This window comes from Mirounga angustirostris, unplaced genomic scaffold, assembly GCF_029215605.1.
Source record: "Mirounga angustirostris isolate CCGP_5_RB_7025 unplaced genomic scaffold, mMirAng1.0.hap1 SCAF_2, whole genome shotgun sequence".
Classification (NCBI taxonomy): Eukaryota; Metazoa; Chordata; class Mammalia; order Carnivora; family Phocidae; genus Mirounga; species Mirounga angustirostris.
Genome location: NW_026991710.1, coordinates 123059606 through 123083934, shown reverse-complemented (window position 1 = coordinate 123083934; position 24329 = coordinate 123059606). Strand labels below are relative to the sequence as shown.

At 35.7% G+C, this 24329-nt stretch overlaps 1 protein-coding gene across 1 annotated transcript in view; it reads left to right on the top strand.

The window, feature by feature from the left end:
- TTC29 (tetratricopeptide repeat domain 29) overlaps nucleotides 1-24329 on the top strand; it is a 240207-nt gene that overhangs the window by 18500 nt on the left and 197378 nt on the right. Inside the window, exons 4-5 of the mRNA XM_064583312.1 lie at nucleotides 12069-12292; nucleotides 17142-17327. Of these exons, the coding sequence (XP_064439382.1) occupies nucleotides 12069-12292; nucleotides 17142-17327 (410 nt within the window). The remainder of the gene's footprint in view (nucleotides 1-12068; nucleotides 12293-17141; nucleotides 17328-24329) is intronic.

Here is a 24329-nt window from a genome sequence, read left to right as displayed (position 1 = left end):
GGACGTTTGATCATTGTGTACATAAAGCCTGTGAGAAATCCTGGCTTCAGTGTTCATGTGTACATTATAAACCTCCTTTGTGATGGTAATTAAAGAGCATACAGTATGAAAGGTTCTTCATATGGCTTACATTATGGTAGTTATCTTTTAAGTATTCAATCTTGGAAGGGCAAAATACATTCTTTATTTTTTTGAAATGTGGAAAATTAAAATATGTTTAGTGAAAAACAAACTATTCCACAATAGAAACTTAAAAACACAAAGAATTGAAGTCATCTGTGCCCTGAAATAGAACTTGACATTTCTCCTCAGTTATATTTACTACAGATTTCTTATTAAAGAAATATAGAATGATAGAGCAGTCATGAGCCTAACGATCATTTGGTTTAATATTTTTTTATTTTATTAAAAAAAGACAAAATAGTGTAGTTAACAGAATACCAATGGCTCATTTGTAAAGATAAATTTTATAAAGGTATATATTTTCTTCTCATGATGAAATATCATTACCACACTAGAAGAAATGTCATAATAATAATAGAAATTTAAATGCAGGTTTTATTATTTACCTTTCCTCTATTTTCCATTACATTGCTGGAAAGAGTATGAATAATGTTTTGTTTTCATTTTTAATTTATGACTTTGTAATTTAAACATCAGTTACATTTTTTTAGATACTTGTCATGTTTATAGCCCAGTGTATACTATTTTTCTTCCCATCATTTTAATAATTAGGTAAGTAGTATATGGGAATATATGTTGGGAAGGAACAACATTAGAATATATATGATAAAGCTATAGGTGGAAAGAATTGATTGGTTTACTTTTCCCAAAGAAACCTCCTCATGCAGTTGTTTAATGTGAAAGGTTTCTTCTTGAAAAGGTTAAAAAAGTTCTAATCAACTTTTGTACATTATGTAGAACTTCATTTTCTAAACTCTGCAAAAGAAAGTTTCATATTTAATGGGAAATCATGAATTATTCCATTTATTATCTACTTCCTCCTTTCAAAGACATGATCTGGATAAAAGGCGGGGTGAATAATTTCAAAAAAATACAATACATTTTTAATGGGAAGGTGCAAACTACAGATTCTCATGACTATTAGCAAGTGTAGAGGAAACAGAATTTTACTTGCAAAACTCGTCAAACTCTTGCAAAGATAAAATGTATGACATACTTTAGTAAAAAACGAACACAGTGGGCTGAAGTTTTCTTTTTAATGCAACTTGTTGTTTTTACTAAGTTTTGTCTTTATATTCTCCAGCTTTGCATTTTTATTAAAAGTTGACATTTCACTCAACTTCTATGAAAAATTGATAGTTCTTTAATTTATAAAGATGTATTGATGAAGAGCTGAAGGAAAAAGTTTAAATGATAATATTTGAGACAAAATTTCCTAAAAAATAGAATATTAAAAATTTTGGAGAACAGTCACAAGATTATGTTTCAAAAAATAGTGACTTATATTGTATGGGGTTTTATATTAATAAAAAAATTATAAATAGTAATATAGAAGAACATGATTCTATGAGCTAGCGTGATCATGTTTATAGGTGTTTATAGTCAATTGTTTGTAGTCATGTAGTATAAAGCTTACCTTTTGTTTTCTCCTCTTTTTCTTATGTTTATTGTTGTTGTATTAGGACACAGACTATAATAGAATTATATTACTCAGATTTCTTTTTTTATCATTATCCTCAATCCAAAACCTAAGATTATTTTCAGTCTTTATCTTTCAGCTTATGTTTAATTGCTTTTCCTGTAGTTGAAAGTTACAGTGTGATCTGAAAAAAAAAAAAAAAAAACAACACAGAAATCCGTATGACTGCCACATTTAGCCAAAGGTGCTTGGACTCAATGGTGGTACTGTGGAAATACCTTCCCTGAAAATTCTTCTGAAACGATGACACTCATTCCATACCTTCTCGTGTCCTGTCTTTAGCTTAACATTTTCATTTTTAAATAAGTTTGAGTTTCTCAAGGGAGTTTGCAAGTAATAGGACCATGTTAAAAATTATGTAATTAACCTCATCTAAAGAGCTGTCTTTCTTCCAGTGCTTTTCACTAAACTTGTAAAGAAAAACTTTTTTAAATGTGGTTAAGTTTGAGATCTTTTTCTAGTAGAGAAAATCTTTCAGTAAAGAAAATGTGTGTTACAGCTACATGGGTAAATATTTTGGTAATACTTTATATTGACTGATGAATAGTTTTATTCATTCCTGATTGATGACAATCTCTGTGGTTCAAAGACTTGATTGACTTGAAATCACTTGAGTAAATAAATTTTAACAGGATATGCACATAAAAAATGCCTTTATATTATTAAGGGAATTATTTAAAGCTATTGTAACATTGCAGTCTGTACTGTTTGCTAAATAACCACAGCTTTCCTCTGATATCGGGTAACAATCACCAGCAAAAATACTATTTGACTGATTAACATTTTGCTAAATATCAGTTCTTATCTAATTGAATCTGAGAAATAATCTTTGTTCCATTCTCCATGAATATTCCATTTATCTTTAAATAAAATCGCCCATGTTGAAGTGAATTTTTGTTGTAATCTTAGCAGAATTCTTTGCTGATCATATTTTTAAATATTTTATTTTTTGTTGAGATAATTACATTAGTAATAGTCCTACTTAAAAAATATTATAGACTAAACTTTATTTCTTAGTTATTGTTAGACTTTTTTAAAAAGAGTTAAAGGGACGCCTGGGTGGCTCAGTCGGTTAAGCGTCTGCCTTCAGCTCAGGTCATGATCCCAGGGTCCTGGGATCGAGTCCCACATCGGGCTCCCCACTCTGTGGGGAGCCTGCTTCTCCCTCTGCCTCTGCCTCTCTCTCTCTCTATCTCTCATGAATAAATAAATAAAATCTTAAAATAAATAAATAAATAAATAAATAAATAAATAAAAAAGAGTTAAAGGTTGAATGTAGGTTAAATAGTTTTTTCCAAATGGCATTTTTCAATTTCCATATGTACTTTCAAAATGTTGGCAGTCTGACTAGGCTTTCTAACTTTGATTATTAATAGATAAAAATGTGTACTTTCTGAAAATATGAAGCACACTGACATATGTAGCAGTTTCAAGTTAATAAACTTCTAATTGTTTAGAAAAATCACAAAAGAATTCTATTCTGTAACCTCTTGGGAGGTGGATTTTATTTATTTATTTTTAAGTTACCAAATAAGTCCAGCTATCTAAATGATTCTAAATCTAAACTGAAACAAAAATCCTGCCGTATTAATATTTATGTTCTGATTTGTTGGTAACATTTTTATGGTGATTAGGTTTTTTCAATTTATACAATTAAAGGTGGTATCACGTTTATTTGGATAGCAATTCTGAGATTTCCAGAAACAGTGTAAACTAATACATGCATTTGTGGTGTTTCTTTGGAACAAAGTAAAATGTTATGTATTTCAATCTATTAGGAGAGTTTTTATATAAAATTATAGCAACATCTAAAGTATATTATGGTAAAATAGTAAGTATAGAACAATAGATATACCTTCAAAATTAGTTTTTTATTTTCTGTTAAAGCAAATATAACCCATAAATTTCACAAAGAAAATCATGATTGTTAAAAAAGCTGTTACATTAAAATTCCTATAACATGATTAGTCAAAACTGCAAGAATATTTTTACAAGAGTTATTTTCTTTATTGAAATATATGCTAAACAATACATAAGCTGCAGTGATTGTATTTTCTTTATTATATGCTCATTTTTCTTTAAGAAGTTCACCTAGAATGTTTAAGAGAAATTAATAACAATGTTCATCTTAATGACTAATTCCACTTTTAATAACTAATTATAATAAAAAATAGATTTTTCATTTCAAGTATAACAAATTCTACTTTTTGAGACATTAACATATAAATAATTAAAGTAAGTCATATAGAAAATAAGCAGTGATTATCAAGTTATTTATATTGGTGGATATACTGAGATGCAAAATGAATTTGTTTTAGAGAAGCCATCATATTAAAAATGCTTTTTATATATTTTATTTGGATTAATAAAAATGCCTCATTAAATATGTGTATGTTTATCTCTAAAATATATTTCTAATTTTTCCAAACATGAAAATTGAGTGGTTTGGAAACTGTTAATCTGTAATATGCCACCTGCCCTATTTACATTTTTAACAGTTGAGTATTTGTTAACTGATCTCATAGACAGCTACTTATTTTGCTGTTTCCAGATGGATGAGATAGAATACCATGCATAACTTTACATTTATCTTCTTTGAGTGTCACCTTATTTACATATCAATTAAAATAATATCTGTATTAAGATGGATAATGAAAGTTATTAAATTTGCATGATGTGACTGCAGTTTGCTAAATTTCCAGTAGATGCCCCCAGAGACCAGTCAACTTATTGGAAATCCTTTAAATTTAAAAAGAGCCTTTTTCATAATGAAACTTTTTTTTCTTGTTATATTTTGAACTACATGGAAAATAAAAGTCCTGAAAATCTCAACTCTCCAATGGTTATTACACAAAAATATATGTGAGTGATAATAGTGCATTTCTTAATTAGTGTTAGTTCTTAATCAGTATTAGTCGATATTATCTGACAATTGTTAAAAACCTAAACGTGTAAAACTAAGAAAACGCTTTCAGTTTTCATTGTAATTCTATATGCTTTTCAGTCACTTCAAATATAATTGATATTTTTTCTTTCTAACTTCTCTTTCTTTATATATATTATATGGCTAGGGGAATGGCGTATCTTTGTTTTAGCTTTTTGGGAAAATTTTATTCTTTTCACAAAAAACTATAAAACATACCCAAATTACTTATATGGTCTTTATCAATATGTGTCTCAAGAAATATATATTTTTCCCATTCTAATTATATGTAATATCTACCTACACTGAAAAGTATGGGTAAGAATAGTGACTCACTTTATTCCATGGAAATTATATTAACTGAAGCTATTTAAGTATTAATTTAAGAGTCGATGTAATTATCCCATAGGTGATTCCAATAACATTTATTCCTACAATATGAATGTAAGACTGTTATAACTGACACATAGATAACCCACTAGTGACTTATAAATATTAACTTAATGGAATAAAAGTATTATCCTGACTTTTGATTAGATATTACATATCTTTTGAGTTTGTCTTTGTCAGATTAAATAAAAATTTTATGATCTTGTCTTAAAGTATGATTTTTTATTAAACTGCTTTTGAAATAATTTACTGAATATGAAGCTTCACCTTGATACAGTATTTGAGTTTGTCCTATGAAGAAAATATGTTAAATATATTAATCATTTATTTGACTAGTAGATAATTCATTTTGATTTTGGAAATCCATCTAATAGCTAATATAAGTACCTATAAGTTCAGAGAAATAAAATAAGCTGTCATATCTATTCATTCCCTTTATTCATGTTTTTCATATTTGTAGAAGTGTGTGCTTTTTATCCTTTCATATGTTTGTCTTTCTCAGTGTTTTTCTTTTATTAGACTTCATATATCCTTGAGTGACAATCACATCTATTTAATTTGCTTTTCATGGATGCTACTGTCTGCTTCCTCATTTTAAGGAAGGGGATTCTTTAGGAGAGTCACAAAATGACACTAATCTCTTTTTCCAACCCAGCACAAACATGGATTAGCATGGACAAAGGCAACGGCTTTCAAATTTGAGAGTTACATGTAATTGTCCAATTATGACAAAGTCCGAAACAATCAAAGCAAATAAGCAAAAAAAAAAAAAAAAGTGTAGAGGAAGAGAAAGGGAAGAAAAACCAACAAATCTGAGGTAATAGGAGACAATGTGGTAAAGTGGAAAAAAACCAGAATTTTCACTCAGAAACCTGGATATGAATTCCAATTCTGACCCTTATTAGTTTGTATGGCTTTGTCACTTACATGGCAAATCACAACCTCACTGGAGATAGTTTCTTTATCTGTGAAAATGGAAGTATTGCTTTGTAGAGTTATCATATGTTAGAAATGATGCCTACACAGTGTCTATCACATTGTAGATATTCTGTAAATAGCCGCTCAGAATGTTTTAAGGCAGAATTTTCAAATGATATAAAATCTCCATGGTTGTTTAATAGAGAGCTCCCCATCTCTCAGCATCTCCACACATTCAACTGCTATGAAGTTCTGTCAAAGTGGTCAGTTTTACTTTCTGTAAATGTATAGATTTTTTTAAAAAAAATCTTTGAATCTTTTAGGGCAATTTTTATGTAAATTTAAAATGTACAGAATCTCCTTTGAAGAATGCCTCTAAATAGTAATAAAATCCATATGGAATGGATGACCACTTAATTCCATTCCTAAATTCATTCTTCTCCAGCTACATCTCTTGGGTGCAACCTTGGGTATCTGCAATGACAGATATCTTCCTCAAGGTATAGATTTATAGAGTCTAGCATATCCATGAATGTCACAACTTCTACTCCTATGAATGGCATATTTTCTGTCAGGAAAACTTTTCTCAAATTCCATAATATCAAATCTACATAAATTTTACCAGAATTCTCAATTTCTGCCCAGTATAGCGACTTTTTAGGTCAAGGAGATTTTTCTTCTGATACTTACAGAGAATATATTTTCATTTTGGCTAATATTGGTTTTAATATACAAATGAAACCAAAGGCTGGTAACTTTGTTTCCAAATGAAATAACAAAATAATAAATTTGAATCCTATCTATATTTCTATTTGTGTTTAAAAAAATTTTCTTTCCATAAAGCAAGTCAACTTTGCCTGTGATTCTGTTATGAAATATAAAACCTGAGAAATCCAAACATAATGGTGGAAATTGATATACTTTTTTTCCAGATGGTCAGTTCATTTTAATAAAAGAAAATTATTTTGTTTAAAAGAAATAATTTGCGGGCGCCTGGGTGTCTCAGTTGGTTAAACGACTGCCTTCGGCTCAGGTCATGGTCCTGGAGTCCCTGGATCGAGTCCCGCATCGGGCTCCCTGCTCGGCGGGGAGCCTGCTTCTGCCTCTGACCCTCCCCCCTCTCATGTGCTCTCTCTCTCTCATTCTCTCTGTCTCAAATAAATAAATAAAATTTTTAAAAGAAATAATTTGCATTAACTATGAAGATTTAAATAGGAACTTATTTAGTAAATCACTAATTGCTCTTTCTGGCTTTCAGATTAGTAATGAGGCTCAAACAATGACATATATGTACATATGCATATGTGTGCACACATGAATGTGTATAGAAAATCGAGATGATATCAGCATAGTTATTTATGCATTTTAAAATACATCTCTATTTGAAATCTCTTACACAAAGAATGGTCTTTTTAAAAAATGTACCAGAAATTTTAAAAAATTGATAGCAGTTACATATCATGGATGTTTTGAGGCTGAAAAATGTCTTGGAAACCATTTTAGTACAGTCCCTTCTGAATCCATTCTGTACTTTGGTCACAGGTAGCAGGAACTGATTCTGACTAAATAAAGTAGAAACCATTTTTTGGAAGGATACTGGGTAACAAGCTGAATCATCCCAAGATGATTGAACTGCAACAACTTGCTAAACCTTTGTTGTGTTTCTTGCCTCAAGATTCAAAATTCTGGGAGAGGAACCAGTTGCCTTAATGGTCACTGGGGACCCACCTGTTGTTTAGAGAGCCTTTAAGATCAAATCCCACCAAGATGACCCACAGTGTGAAAATGGTCATTTCCAAAAGTGTTTTGGAGTGCTGCCACCTGTGGAAATGGAACTAGATGTTGAGTGGACCAAATCCAATCAAAACACCCTCACCTTCGAGGTGAAGGAAATAAGGCTTACAGAATGATTTTCTTGCATTTCTGTTGAGATTAGAGATATGAGATTAGAACATAGGTGGCCTCCTGGCTTGTGTTTATTTTTATTGCTTAAAGTCAATGTTCTAATTTTTATTTATTTATAATTTTCTTTTCTTCCAAGGCATAACCTTACAAAGATGACAGTGCTTGCTTGAAGCAAGACTGGATTTTCAGCCCCTTGTCCTCCACTCTCCTATATTCCCCCATAAGCTGCCCCACTGTGGAGGTACCACTTAGCTGTCCCTTCAGCCTCCTCACACTCAAGTTATCTGAACCAAACTCATTATCTTTCCCCAAAGCTGTTCATCCTTTTGTGTTCTTCTCTTTAACAAATTACCAATTACCTGTGATCTAACCTCAAAACCTGGTTGTCATCCTAGGTCTTCCCTTTCCTCCACCCCCAACACCCACTCAGTCACTATGGAATTAATATTTTTATCTCCTAAATATGTATTGAATCCACCTACTTCTGTCCATTCCCTCCACCTTTTCTTTGGTTCAGCCTCTGTGGCCTGTCCTTCCCAGGACCACCATCTCTTCACCCTGCTCCCAGTTCTACCCTCCTCCTGGCCGTTCTCTAGGATCAGGTGTAAATTTCAGATTCACAAACTCAAGGATGCTAAATCGAAAGCCTTTTTTTTTTTTATAACTTAATTTTAATTCCTGGCCCTGAGCCTTGATCCTCCCTCATGTAAAAATCTAATCTTGTCCCTCTCAGGTAATGTGAGTCCAATTCAGTGATTTCTCAGATTATTCAAGATTTTGACACCTCTTCCCCTCACCCTATTTTCTTATATAGAAACAACACAGTGCTGGTGCAGGGTGGAGGGGAGGAGAGTTGCCAGATTTAGCAAATAAAAATACAGGATATACAATCCAATTTGAGTTTCAAAAACCCAAAAAACTGGGACACCTGGGTGGCTCAGATGGTTAAGCCTCTGCCTTCGGCTAAGGTCATGATCCCAGGGTCCTGGGATCGAGTCCCACATTGGACTCCTTGCTCGGCAAGGAGCCTGCTTCTCCCTCTGCCTGCCTCTGTCTCTCTCTCTCTCTGATAAATAAATAAAATCTTAAAAAAAACAAAAAACAAAAAACAAAAACCCAAAAAACTTTTTTAGTATAAATATGTCCCATGCAATATTTGGAGCATACTAATACTAAAAAAAAATTATTCATTGTTTATCTGATTTCAAATTTAACTGGGCATCCTGCCCAGTTTTATCTGGCAACTCCAGGGCTGGGGGTTTGTCAGTATTTACTTGCAGATCTTAATCTAGGACCTTGTTATAGACCTTGAATTTGCCTATCTAGTATCTCATTTCTCCATTCTTCTTGGCTAACATAACTTTAGTTTTGCTTGGGAGACCAATGTGTCCAAGAACAGGATATTTGCTTTTCCCAGTTTCTTTGCAGCACGGGGTGGCCATATGACAAAGTTCCGGCCAATAGGACCAAAGTGAGAATCTACTAACAGTTATAGGAATGCTTTTGTTTTTCCCAATAACAGGGAAAGACACCTCTGGTGCCACCACCTCCCCTTTCTTCTTGCCTTGAAGGTGAGCACAATATCTGAAGTTATAGCAATCCTCCAGTGACCAGCAGGGGACAAGCATGAGGGAAAAATTAAGATAATCCCAGATGCATTGAACCTGCCAGGCCACTGAACCAAGGCCAGCAGATGCCTACTTTTAGGCATCTTGTGCTGTGATAAGTGGAAACCTTTAGTTTTAAAGGCACTATGAAACAAGTTCTCTTACTTGTAGTTGAATGCATTCTAAACCTATGGGGTTCTATACAGGTGTCCACCTCTGATGCACTCAATCCATCCTTTTCTGTCAGATCTGGAAATATGCTGATTTGACTCCTTTGATAGTTCCCTGATGCTTCTTATTCTCAGAGTTACAGCTTGTCCTTCTTCAATCCCCAGTGGGCAGCCCATACAAGAGCATGTTAGCACACACTCCCTTGTTGTGGCCAGTGACATTATGACAGATATACCAGCCCTCTCTTTCCATTAACTTTTGTGTCATACGTGGAGCCCACTAGACTGTTAACGGCATTTCACCCATACCATTCAGGAGTTATGGGAAATTATAATGGTTGGTTCTGGTCCTCTTCTACTTTTGCTATACCTTGTGTAGGGGCAGGTAGAAAAGAAGGAAATGAGAGGACATGGCTTTTGCAGCATCTCGCTGCCCCTTCTTCATACTCTCCTCCTTGGAGATACTCTCCTTGACTAGAGGGCAGAAACAAAATTCTGTTACTTCTTTTCCCCACATCATATGTTTTTGGTCTCATGCAGGATGATGGCTTTTGACCTTTTAGCCTAGGAATGTGGTTTACTTATTCTCTTTATGGATGAGTCCTATTACAATAGGGGCCGTGCATCTGGCTGCCGGATTGGGGAGGGTAACAATTCAGCTGGGACACTCCTTCCAGATGATTTTTCTGAGCTGCAATCTCACGGAGTCATTTCCCTAACTCAGACCCTTCAATGGTTCTACCTCTACCTCGCTCCTATCTTGGAGTCCAAACTTCTTACCATGGCTTTGAGGTCCTATCTTTTCTTTTAAAACTTTTCTCTCATCACTCGTCTCTTGACCTCTCTTTATGTGTTTTGTTTCATACCTAAGCTGATCCACTGAGTAAGAAATTCTTGGTGGATGGAATCTGGGCATTTTTGGTTTGTTTGTTTGTTTGTTTAATTCTATAGATGAATCTATTGCATAGCCAGGAGTTGGGAACCGGTAGTGCAGGATTGTACATTTCTCAGAGCATTTTCACATGCGTAATTTAATTTTGTTCTTAGAAGAATCCTGTGATATAGTTAAAACATATATTGATATGCACATTTTACCAATGAGATGAAATGAGGTCAAAGGAGGTTGGGTAGAACTGGGCTAAACCTTGAGTATTCTGACTAATTCTAGGCTGTTTCCCTGCCACACTGAAATTTTTATTGCTAGTAGTATCACATTATGTCAGTTGTTCTAAATACTTAATTGTCTCCTAATTTTAGAAAAATGTAATATAATTAGTAGCCCTCTGATTTGGCCTCTGATTGCTGATTAAGTGGAATCATAGCCACCACACAGCTGTTATCCCATAACCCTATTTCGTGTATAGTACTTTTCATCATCTGAAATTATTTATTATTTGCTTACTCACTTGATGGTTGTGTTCTCCCACTAGAATACAAACTTCACAAGGAGAATGAACCCATTCAGTCTAGAACAGTGCCTTCCACTTAGAAAATTTAATAGCTATTTGTTAAATAAATAAATGGAATATTCATTTGTCACTTTATCTCTTTGCATATGATTTATCATTAAATTAGAAGTGAATTATTGACAAATCATTAGCTTAATCCTAATTGAAAATATTTTTCAAATATACTTAGTAATAGATTTTAATAAACATTTTCGAGCCAAACATCCAAGCATGAATGAATGAATGAATGAACTTCCATAACATACAATGAAGCTGCTTAATGTAGAGTGCATTTTTAAAATATTAAATGGCATGTTTAATTTTTGCTTGGCATATTTTTGTTTTGTTTTGTTTTACCGGGAGGCTAGTATATCAAGTACTTTTGGATATTGTAATTGCTATGGTCTGGATGTGTTCCCCCAAATTCATATGTTGAAATCCTAACTCCCAAAGGTGATAGTATTAGGAATTGAGGTCTTTGGGAGTTGCTTAGGTCATGAGGGCAGAGCCCTCATGAATGAGATTAGTGCCTTATAAAAAAAAAAAGATCTCCAGAGAGATCCCTAAGCCCCTTCCACTATGTGAGGATACTGTGAGAAGAATCCAGCCAAGAGCGAGGAAGAGGGCCCTTGCCAGAAGACGACCATCCTGGCACCTTGACCTTGAAATTCCAGCCTCCAGAGCTGTGAGCAACATATTTCTGATGTTTGTAAGCCACTCAGTCACTATATTTTGTTCTAGCAGCCAGAATGGACTGACATCAGTCAACTTCTTTATCTGTCCTTAAAGGGAGCTTAGCTCTGGAACTGATATATTTATAATGTAATTTTACTAAAATTACTGTATTTGGGTAGCTCCTGGCATCTTTCATTAAACTGAAGTTGTTCAATTATAAGTGTTTGGGGCAAAGAGAGTTTTCAGCTTTCACTCAGGAAAGTAAAAGGGGGGCAGCACGATTCAACCTTGAGTTTTTAGACAAGAAAAACACTGCATGGATTTAAAGGATTAAAATAATGTTCTGAGCGTTGGGTCTCTTATTCCCAGTTACCGGAACTCATACAAGAAGAACATTTGTGTGGACATGCTGCGAGATGGTTATCACAAGTCCTTTAGCGAGCTCTTCGCCCTGATGGAGAAGTGGGATGCTCTGCGGGAAACCGCGAGGGTTAGGTCCCTTTTGTGGTTGCAGAGACCTCTGGAAGAACAGCCTGATAAGCTGGATCACTTCTACCACTACCTGACCAGGGCTGAGGCAGCTGAAAGGAAAGGTGAGTGGAGGGACTGGGGGCAGCAGTGCTGCAGGAACGGAACAGTGAGCCTGGGGGAAGATTCCAGAGTGTCTCATGTATGAATTCAAAACATAGGACACCTGAGCACCATTCATTCTAGACATCTAAGCATCTGTATGGGATACGTGATAGGGAACCGCTGCATCACAAAGCTGCCCAGACACACGGGCATCCTGCTGATGTCATTCCAAGCCAGGAAGACAATGCATAGCACCTGATCACATCTCCAGAATTTTCCAATGTGTCAAAATCTTTTGTATCTTGAATACTAATCTTTCCGTAGTTTTAAAAATATGTAATCTGAATACTGACTTTTACTGATGAGATACTTTCAAAGAGTACTATAACTTGAAAATTGTACTGATTTTCTAGTATTTATATAATGGAATTTGAAGGTCTTATCTATAAGTCCTACAGATTTCAATCAGAGAATTTTTATTAGTGAATAGTGAGAAGACATGAAAAGCTTGCAATCATAATTATGACTAAAACTGTTAATTTTATATTTTCCATCACATCATTTCTAATAAATTCCCTTTTTTTTGTATCCAAAATTTTCCAGAAAGTCAATGTTTCAAGTATTGAAAATTTTTAATCTCTACTATAATTGTACTGATATCATTGTCATGAGGCTTTCCTAGTTACATATTAGGAATTGGTCATTTTATATAATCAAAGAAAGGAAATCCTAAAGTTTGCATATAAATTTGGTGGTTTAAATTATTATTTTCTTCAACTTTCTGTGTGAAAACACCATAGGGCTCAAAAAGAGAACCTTGGGTCCCAACAATGCCTATATTTCATTTCAGAGCTTCCTATGGGAAAATAGAATACTACACAACTTTTTGTCAACCAGTGCTACAGTGGGGAAAATTAATGGGGACATGGAACTGTATTAGAGAGGCAGCAAAAGTCTCTCAGCCTCTATAGTGGTGTTAATACGTGTTTCCCATCAGGTTGTCACCTGGCTTACAAACAGGAGATATACAAAAATCCTAACAGCACAAGTGAGTGTGTGTGTGTGTGTGTGTGTGTGTAGAAAGGAGGTGAATATTTGTATTATGAAAAGTATTTAACTGCAGGATTGACTTTAAAAATAGAATCCTTTGGCAAATTTTGAAATGTGACATCTAATTTCTCAAGAAATTAACTATTATAAATAAAAAATGTTATTGTAAAAAATCTACATTCTAGTTTCAGCTCCAAATTCTGAAGTGATATTTGCACTGAAAATAGAATTGAGCAAGATAAAATTTTCCCATTAGTCATTTTTTTCAAGTTGAATTCATCATATTCACTAAGTGTTTTAAAAAGAGGCTTTCATTTGAGTAGCATAAATATGAGCTAAATACATCACTTGTTACATAAATATGAGAAACTTGTCATAAGGCATTTTGTAATTATGAAGAAACTAAAATGCTAAGTAGTCTATTTTAAGGTAGAAAACATTTTAATTTTTTATTAAAGAAAAGTAACTAAACATTTAAATAAAGCTGTTTCTCCAATTCAAAAAATTAACAAAGTCCAAACTTTATAGTACTCAATATTTTATACACATGGTATATGTAAAGAGATATTTTCTTTACTGGGTGTCTTTATCATGTATTCATCATAACTAAGTTGCATTTGCTAAATGAAATAAAATTACCTCTTGCTCAGAATAACTCTTCTTTAAGGTTATCTCCTTCAAAATGCACTGGCTTTTGCCTGGTTGAAATACAGAAAATGAAAATCATTGCAAAAAACATTGTTGGAAATACTTCAGTTGAAGTATATGTGAATATTTGTATGTGTTTTAAAAAAATTGTATAATTGTCTCACATTTAACACATGAATTTTATTGAAGAGAAAATGTGATAAGGGTTAAAAACATCCCAGAAAATGAGATAAACACATTCACTCTTACTAACTTGAATTAATCCTAAATCTTAAAAAATGCATGCACACACACACACACACACACTATTAATCTAGAATATAAACATTTGTTAATCGTGTCTCAGGATTCCATCCTATATGGTCATGAGACATACGGAATCTGAGAAAAATTTTCCTGAAGTATTGTATCTCTTAGCTTTCTCATTGCTTCTCATTGGAAAGACTATCACTCTAGGGTCACAATGAAGTTCATTTAATCAAAGCTATGGCACTAACAATAGTCATCTTGGGTCAGTTCTGTCTCTTGAGACTTACAGAGCAGGAACCTAGAGTTATTTAAATTACTCTGCAAAACATCACTTGCTGTTTTATAGCAAAGAAGTACTTTAAGTAAGCCAGTCATTTCTTTTTCGATTATTTTCCATTTGTTAAGGTGGGGGTTTTTTGGGCCCTAATAACATTTTTTATATTACCCATTGTTGTAAATCATCTCTGTACCATCTGTAATATTATGATTAGGGCCTTGTGCCCCATGGGGCTAGAGAAGAGATGGCAATAATGGTAATGGGCAACTGAATCAATAGATAATTCAAACATTATTTACACTTGACTTTAAATTATTGTTAAGGGTTAAGCAGCAATTTTTTTCTAATAACATTTATTTAAGATACACCAAGTATGTTCTATGCAAGCAGAGTCCCATAGGATCTTTACAGGTTTTATGTAAAGCAAAACAAAAATAATTATCTGGTAAAATAAGTTTGAGAAACACCAGATGAATTAACATGGACATTAAGCAGGTTGGTTGATTGCAGGACTTACCAGAGCCTTTAACATGCTGATGCATATTGTGTGGTCACTGAAAGAAGGAAATTAGCAACTGCATTTTCCAAATTTATTTCATCATGGAAATAATTTATTTTTAGATAGCACAATGAATACTGATCTAAATAATAAACCAACAACAAAAATGATTTTCGTCTTGTAAATATCTGCTGACAATTCAAGTAAGTGGTCTACAAGCAAAGAGATAAGGCTGCTTAGAAGGTAAAGGGTACAGCCCATATATTTGGATTGTTCAAAGATTCAAAACTTGACATATTCCTTTATACTTAATACTCTGAAAATTACTCCATTTTTTCTGTGGAAAAGAGCTTAGCTGACAAGTGGTCTTTAAATATGGAATCTTTATAGCTTATACAACTTGTTCTCAAAAAAACTTTATGAAATATTGGAAATGTTTTTCTATTAAGGTATAATTACTAAAAATCAGAAAAATTAATTTAGGGTCACTTTTTTTAAAGAAGCTCTTTATATAACTTTTAAAAATGGAAGATATAGAATGCTTTACAGACTTTAAAAAAATCATAACTCCCTAAGCACTAAAGATGACAAAGAATATAAAATATTACAAAACAGACTTTAGCGCTCCATTCACCTTAGGTAGAAGGTTCACAATGGAAAGATAAGACATAAGAGAAGTCAGTTCTGAGAGTATTTGTTTTAAGTAAATAACTCCCGTTACTTACTGCTTTTCACCTAAGCTCTTGCCTATTTTGAGTAACCTTAAAAGCAGAATGGCTCTCCAGAATCCCCAGCTCCTTCAAAAAATATTCAAAAATAGGGAGACAGGGAGACCTTTTTTTTTTCCTTCTTTAATGTTTAGGTATAATGCTTATTTTGAGATGAATCTTAATTTCCTATGAAATTATGAAGCAGCAGATGTAAAGGAATGACATAAGTTTTAGAAATTTCTTTTGAAACATTAGAGTAACTTATGTACAGTTATTGAAAATTGCCTTTTGTTGTATCAACCTTGTTTCATTTTTTTCTGGGCCTTTTGATTTTAATCTTACAGGAATACTAGTGGGCAATGTATAAATATTTTTCATAATTGTAATCCTTTCAGGAATATTTGAGTTGACTCTTCTGATTATAGTGAATAATTGGTATCAGTGAATTCTAATAGATAATGATTGTTATAAAAAAGCCTTGGAAGGGTAATCCAGAGGTTACCACGTGTCTACAACTGTGCTTTCAGCACAGATGCAAAAAGATGTAAAGATTATTAATTTGTTCCTATTCACCAATAGAGTGGAGTTTACAGGACTGAGGCACAATTTATTAACACACACATTTTTGTCCAAGTTTATGATTGATTGCAGTGGGGCTTATAAGATTGATTCACAATTTATTAATGCACTTTTTGTGTACAAATAGGTCAGGTGCCACTTTAGGAAAAAAGGGAGGGTTTAAAAACTAACAACCAATAAACTAATAACTGTCTGAGTGAGAAGGATGACTAGTATTAATGCATTTGCAGAAAAGGATACTCAGAAAATAGAAACCCACTCTTTGTTAACATTGCTAGTAACTTGTATCACTGGAAATATTGCAGAAAGTATATGGACCTTATAGGGTCATCCCAACCATTATTTGTTATATTGATAAGCTCATGATTGTTTTTCCTTCTGGGTAAAAATACTTTGCTATTTTCATATCTTATCTGCTTTCTTCATTAACTTTTTTTTTTTTTTTTTTTTGCGATGGTTAGGAACATTGCTTTCTCTTGAATCTCAATCTCTTCAAATCTTTAATGGGAAAAGTACTTGATGATAACACATTCTCATTTCTTCCACAAGAACTGAGAACAGTTCTAGTACATATTATCCTGACTTGAGTCTTATATAAAGTCTAGTGTTTCAACCAAAGAATATGTCAATTTCTAACATGTTCTAAGTTTTCAAAAAGATTTTTGCTGCTTTTTGTGTGTGCACATCCTTTAACGTAAGTGTTTTAGTGGTTAAAATACAGTAGCTGAATTTTGCATTCCATTTTTAAAAACAGCTAATCATGTTTTTAAGGAAAAAAATGTCACTATGTTGGTTTGCCATTTGAAGGGACATGCTGTGAAACATTTTTCTAATGCAGTTTATGTTTTTCTTTGAAGAATACTTCGAAGGTGTCTATAATAACTTGTATGCACTGGCCTGTTACTTCAATAATTCTGAAGACAAATGGGTAAGGAACTACTTCTACGAACGATGTTTTAAGATTGCTCAACTGATCAAAATTGACGGTGGGAAGAAAGAAGCCGAGGCGCATGCGCACATGGGACTTCTCTTCGAGGAGGATGGTGAGTGGTCATTTGTCAGGCTGTCCTCGTTGCTCTGGAGGATTCAGAGTCCATGCAACCAGAAAGTACGTGGGAATTGAGAAAAAGACCTGAGGCATTAGAATAAGAATGTAAGTTATTGAGATTAAAAAGCAAAGGTGTATGACTTATGGACTCCCCGTAAGTTTCCTTGCAGTCATATGTCCACCCAAGCACTCAGGCTGGAGTTGCCAGCAGCATCATCACAAAGAGAAAGCATCCTCCCGTACCCCTCCACACATATCGGTCAGTGCCACATGCTGTACAGCTTTGAATTTTTTTTCTTTCTTACAGTCGTCTGTTCATTTTAACTTGATTTCTCATGTATGAAAATGGAAAAAAAGGAAGGCATACTTCATGATTTTCCTAGTGCTTCTATGTCCCCTACAAAAATATCTCTATAATTTAGATATCACCCCATCATGATTTTATAGCACTTTCTGAAGGAAAGGTCCTTTAAAAGAAACTTCATAATGATATGTTACCTTAAGACAAGCCAAAGTCTAAAACAACAACAAATAGCATCAAAAACATATTTTGTGTGGTGGTTTACTAAAGAATGCAAATAAAAACTTAAGAATTAAAATTACTTATGGAAGGAATGGTGGGTAGATAAGATGCAAAGAAAATATATGAAAAGATAGCATGAAGGATGCTATGTCTTTTCTCAAAAAACTGTCTCATTTTCCACAAAAGTTTTGACTTTGGCCAAATAGTTAAATTTGGGCTTTGAGAAAGGTAAGCCCTCATAGGGCTTTGAGAAAGGTAAAAAAAAAAAAGGAAAACAAACAAACAAAAAGGTTTTTGTGCTTCAGGAAATTAAACATTGTAATCTACAACATGGTAGGTGCTAGGAGGTGGTAGAGGGTTGGTTCCGGGGCCATCTTGAGGACCATTTTCAGGAATACCAGAAAAATTCAGAGAAGTGAGAGATCATACAGACTAGATTCAAGGAAGGCATAATGGAATCAGCAGGGGCTGGTGAGGGACTTGGAAGATGGGTAGAATTTAGGCAGGTAAGGAAACAAGAATATATTCTGTCATAGGGAGCTACTAAAGCATAAAAGCTAAAGCATCATTAGAGGACCTGGTAGGAGGAGTAACCTTTTTAAAGCAGAAAGTGTGTTTCTGAGCAGTGGCAAGAACTCAGAGTGGAAAAGTAAAATAGGGACACGGCAGCATTCAGAGTTTGGGTTTAAGCTTCTATATATTCACGGTAAGGAAAAGATAATATCACTATAATTTGACAAGTTATTTGTTAAAACATTTAGCCTATTGTTAAAAGTAGAGTTTTGTCTTTCAATTTGTAAAAATGGGATAAATTCTTGGGCGCCTCAGTGGCACAGGTGGTTAAGCATCCTACTCTTGGTTTCAGCTCAGGTGGTGATTTCAGGGTTGTAAGATCGAACCCCACGTCCAGTTCTGTGTTCAGCGTGGAGTCTGCTTGAGTTCTCTCTCCCTTTGCCCCTCCTGCTCATGCTCATGCTCTCTCTCTCTCTCTCTCAAATAAATAAATAAGTCTTTTAAAAAATGGGATAAATTCTTAAGGAAGGTAAAATTCTTGCTTAAGCTTTTAAAACATATTCTCATTTCATAGGTAAGGTAGATACTTGTTTAAGCTTTTAAAAATTATTATCTTCACATTGAGGATGAGAAAACTGTCACAAAGAGATTAAGCTGGGTAGTAGTAAAGCTTGTGTTGACTAGTCAGCTAGCTTCAGAGCCTATAGTCACTGCTCTGTGCAAACAAAAGATTGCTTTACTTTCATGATGTGCTAATTATGAAAATTATATATTAGAACATAATTTAGCACCTTTTTGTTCTCTACTCTAGGAAATCCCCCCCGATTGAGTAGAATAAAAACTGTTTTTTGTTTTGTTTCATTTCTGTAATTTTCTGTCACCTTCAGTAAGAAATCAGATAATTGAATTGTCCATTACTGGTCCAAAGAAATAAGAAATAATATATGAAAATAAGGCTAAAGAAGTCAGGGCTACATTGATGCAAATGTAAGAGTGGCCCAGTGGGATTCAAATAGCTATCATAGGTATATTCTGAATTTTTCTATAAAGTTTAATTGTGATTTTTAAGATTTAGTTTGATTCAAAAAATTATTGCAGAAAAAAAATGCCTAACAAAGTTTGCCATCTGAACATCTAAGAGTACAGTTCAGTAGTATTTCTTATATTCACATTGTTGTGCAATCTGTCTTCAGAACTTTTTCATCTTGCAAAACTGAAACTGAATACCCATTAAACAACAACTCCCAGTTTCCCCCCCCTGATTTTTTAAAATCTCTGAAGGAATTTCTGTTGGAGAATTTATTCATTGCTACCTTTCTTTATTCATTTATCTATTCATTTACTCAGCGACCAGGTACCATGGTTGTCCATGTTATTTCAGTGACTGAGGACGAGGCTGAGTTTGGGAAATGTGAGGGTGGGGCCGCTGTGAGATTACATTTGCAGGTCCTTGGTGTGCTCCCATTTTTGTGGCCCACTCTACAAGATGATAAAATGCACCCATATTTCACAGCAAATAGAATATTTTGGCTATGAAATTATTTTTTAGTTAGATTGTATTTTTTGTTTTGCGACCACTTTTTGTCAGGTCCAAAATATTTTTCTATGCCCTTAATCAGTTCATAGACCCTAAGGGCATGCTTTGATTGCCTGATGAATAAAATGATGACTGAGTTGGTGTTGCTGAAAATTCCAGACATTGACTTTGAGTGTTGATGTGTTTCGCAAATGGTGAAAAGCATCTGTGCAGTTTTTGTAATCTGGGTAGAATTGTCATGAGGAGGGTAAAACTAGGACTACTTAGAATATGTGGCTAGAGTGCAGTGGGAACTCACCTGGCTGTAGAGCTCCCCCTGAGGTGATGGAGGTGTAGCTTCCGCAAATCTGAACTGATTGGTCCAGACAAGCAAATGGAGGCCCCACAGCAACAGCTAGGCAGCAGCTGTGCTCAGGGGCAGGGGTGCCCATTCAGGTTAAAGCAGGATACCAGCCGGCAGATGGCAAAGGGCAGGTTGTCAGGACCCAACCAAGCAGGCTGTAGTCCAGGGCATGGCTCCAGAACCCTCAGGGAACTATAGAGCAAATGAACATGGGCAGAAGCCATAGTCACAGGGACTGGGCACCTGGGTGCAGTCAGGGCCAGTGTGCAGCCCACTGGCACATATGTGACTAGGGCCTCACCCAGAGCCCCCTGACCAGAGCTGAGCACAGGTTCTAGTTCCCACTACTGTTAAAGATGAGGCCCTAGTACACAATGTGGCCTGATTTTCATTGACTAAAGGGCTGACAGTCTCAATCTTGATGTCACATATCTTCAGACTAGATCTGGGGTAACAGGCATGAGTAGTCATGTAATGACAAATACTTGTAACAAATCAGCGGCTGTATCTTCTTTCAGAATTGTGACCTATTTATAAGGGCAAATGGACAAGCAGCATTCACACCACTTCTGTGAAGCATTGGAGAAAGCTCTCAGACACTAGGTTAGTAGGAGATGTGCCCATACATTCTAGAGCAGGGCCAGATGTCAGATGCTGGGAGAGAGGGTTTCTTGAGAGACATGATTAGGGATACCCTGGCTCCTCCCCTAGGATGATTTGGGGCCAGGACAACAGTGGCATTGTGACATGGCAGAGCCATCCCTTCAGTACTCTTCTGCCAGATCATCATTAGTGGTTGGGGCCATGCTGGGGACCAAGCCTTGCATTTGTGATTCTATCAGGATTGGGGTGGGGATAGCAAACTCGGACAGAATTGACCACATCAACATTCATAGTTGAGCAAATACCAACAATTTTCCCCCTTCCCCAATTCCAGTGATTTAGGATCTGGGTCCCAGCCTTGCTTTTGACCAGATTAGTGGATTTAGCACTGAGTCTAACTGGTTTCTATAGAGCCTTACAGAAGGCCAATCTCTTCTGAAGGGCTAGCCTGCAGGGATCAGTCTTGAGCAAGTTAACCCTTAATTTCTGTCTACCTCTTTGTCCTGTTCCTCTTCTTCCAATTCCAATTGGAATTGGTACTTCCAATACAAGCATGGCTTGTAAATATCATCTTTCATTGGCAGCAACCCTTTCCCTTTCAGCCCATAAGAGCTTTGAGTCTAAACTTTGCTATGGCTGAAGACAGGAGGATGATTAGGAATAGATGTTGGGTGACAACCCTGGAGTGCTGATCATGGTCACTGAAAACAGGCAGAGGAAGACCAGTGTAGGAAGGGCTTAGGCCATGCACATTTTCTAGTTCAGGAGGCCATCATCTGTGATGTTAGTGCAGGAATTGAGTAATGGCTAACCAAGTTCTACAGCATTAGCCCAAGCTCTCCCAATGACAGGGGAACTTCTGAAGAAAGGAGTTGTCCTGGTCGGCTTGCCCAGTTCAAGTCCCAGAGTTACTGTTGACACTCAGCTCCATGGACAGATTTTAGGTAGTGTATCTCAGTACAGTTCACCAGGGACCAGAAGGCACCAGGAACAGGGTAGTGTGAAGACACTCTAGAGTGGCTTTCACCCTCCCCTGATACAGGGTTCTGGAGCCATACCCTGATCTAGCAACAGATACCACTGTAAGGGACCATCCCCTTACCATCTTGATCTCATGAAAAGGAGTTAGAATTCAGGAGCCCACTTATCCTTGTCTTGCTGATATTAGGTCAGCACTTTTCCCTAATACATTTCACCCATTTTTAGTGATCACAGAGAAGACATCCCTTTTCATTTTTTTTTTTTTTGCATGAATTTTAATGGGGACAGTGGTTCAGCTTTCCTCTCAATGAAGATCCACCCCATGCAAGGCAACTCTCTCCAATATCACACACACAAAAAGAAACAAGGAATTCTATTACTGAGAGTCTTAACCCCCTAGGTGTCTCACTACTTAGGATTTTTCAAAGGATTTTTCATAGTCACGCATTGGCTTTCCTGAAGGCTGGCCACAACACCACCAGCAGACTCTTCCCGTTCCAATCTTGGTCTTTGATTTATTTCCAGTACTCTGACTTGCTTCCAGAAGGCCATGGTATGAGCTGGACAGATGCCCAGTTTGCTGGGACAACTGCCATGCTAACGAGGTAATTGGTCAGCAGCACTCACAGCAGGCCTGCTGGAGCAGCACTGCTCTGAGAGAACTCACAGAGATAGGAGCAGTAGCAGGTGTGCTGGTTGCCCATTGCCCTTTCATTGGATGCTGTATATTTAGGGAAGTATGATCACACCCCTGGTGTGACCGGGGACAGACACAATAGCAACATGACATGGCAGAGCCTTCATACAAGATTTACCCTGCCAGCTCAGCATTCGTGATTTGATGTAGCACAGCCCCTCCCCTGTATGATTAGCAGAGGGGGAGAAGAAAGAGGGGTGGGGGCTGAGGTCTCTGTCTTATGGTTGCAGCCATAGGATATGGCATAAAAATAGCAAGATTGGCCACACAGGCATTCAGAGTTGGACATCACCAATCCCTCCCCTGCAATAGATAGAATTGATTGCCTTAAAAGCACTTAAGGTGAATGGTTTCATCTTTGCTGAAGTCCATCTTCTTTTCTAGGAAACTAGCCTGCAAAGATGAGTCCTAGGCAAACAAATCCTTACACTTTAAATCTTTAAGTTCTGCATAACAGAACATAAATTAACATAAAGAGACTTGTCATAGAAGTGTTAGGCATAGAAGTCCTGTCCTCGAATAACTAGGACAAAGATAGGACCATGAGCAAGATGATAAGTTTCAAAGGAAGCTCCAACCCCAAGGACTAGATGTTTTCAAGAACTGACCAAAATAGAAGAGAACCATGGAGTTAAAGTAAGAGTGGATAAAATCTCAGTCCTAGGGGAATGCCTGCTAGACACTGAAATTGAATGCAGTGCTGTTCCTACTGATTGCCCCCCAACTATAGGTGGAAGTATGGGGATTCTACCAGCACTAAGTGGCCAGTACAGAGAAAGGCAAAGGCAGACTGTCCATTCTGCTTACCTTTAAAAAGCAAGACTAGGGTGGCTCAGTCTGTTAAGCATCTGCCTTCAGCTCAAGTTGTGATCCTAGGGTCCTGGGATCGAGTCCTGCATCGGACTCCCTGCTCCTCAGAGCCTTCTTCTCCCTCAGCCCCTCCCTTTATCTCTGACACTCATGAAATAAATAAAATCTTTAAAAAAATAAAAATAAAATAAAAACCAAAACTAAATAGACTGGTCCTAAATGGGGGGTATAGGAAATTCAGTGAAAACATGGCATTTATCTGAAGACTCAGGTAAAGAACAAACTAGTAAAAGTGATCATTTTAGGAAAATTCTTGTTATCTTCAGAAAGATACAGGTAGAAGACAGAAAAGCCTAAGGATAGAACAAAATGAGTTGAGAATGAGCCCTAGATGAAGTAAGGAATGCTTTCATTAAGATGAGTTGGTAGAATTAAAATACGGAGTGGAAAAAGTAAAGAGCAGGACTGACCCAATAGAAAGTTGAATCAGTGATGTTGAGGACAAGCTTCAAACACTTGCAAAGTGCAGGGGAAAGACTGAGATAGAAGCAATGAGAAGTAGAAGTAGTAAATATAGAAGTTCCTGAGGAAGAGTACACAGTAGTAACTGAAACAAAGACGATAACCAAAGACATTTTAAGAAAACTTTCCAGACCCTAAGAAGACCCTCAGAATGTGCAGATTGAAATAGCCCTTCATGCTTCAGTCTTAAATTAGTAAGAAAGATCCATAACTAGACAAATTCTTGGTAATTTTTTGAATGACTTCAATGAAGGCAGACTCCTACCTGTGTTCAAAGAGAAAGGCACAGATTGCCTGCATTGTAACAAAAATTAGGACTCAGTTTTCTCCCTTGCAACAGTAAATGCCACAAAAGAAAAAGAAGGAAAGTTCATGGGGCTTGAGGGGAGGGGAAAGAGCAGAATGCTGGGAAGCTGAGAACTGAGAGCAATGCTACCGAGCAAAGTTCTGGCTCCTACATGAAGCAAC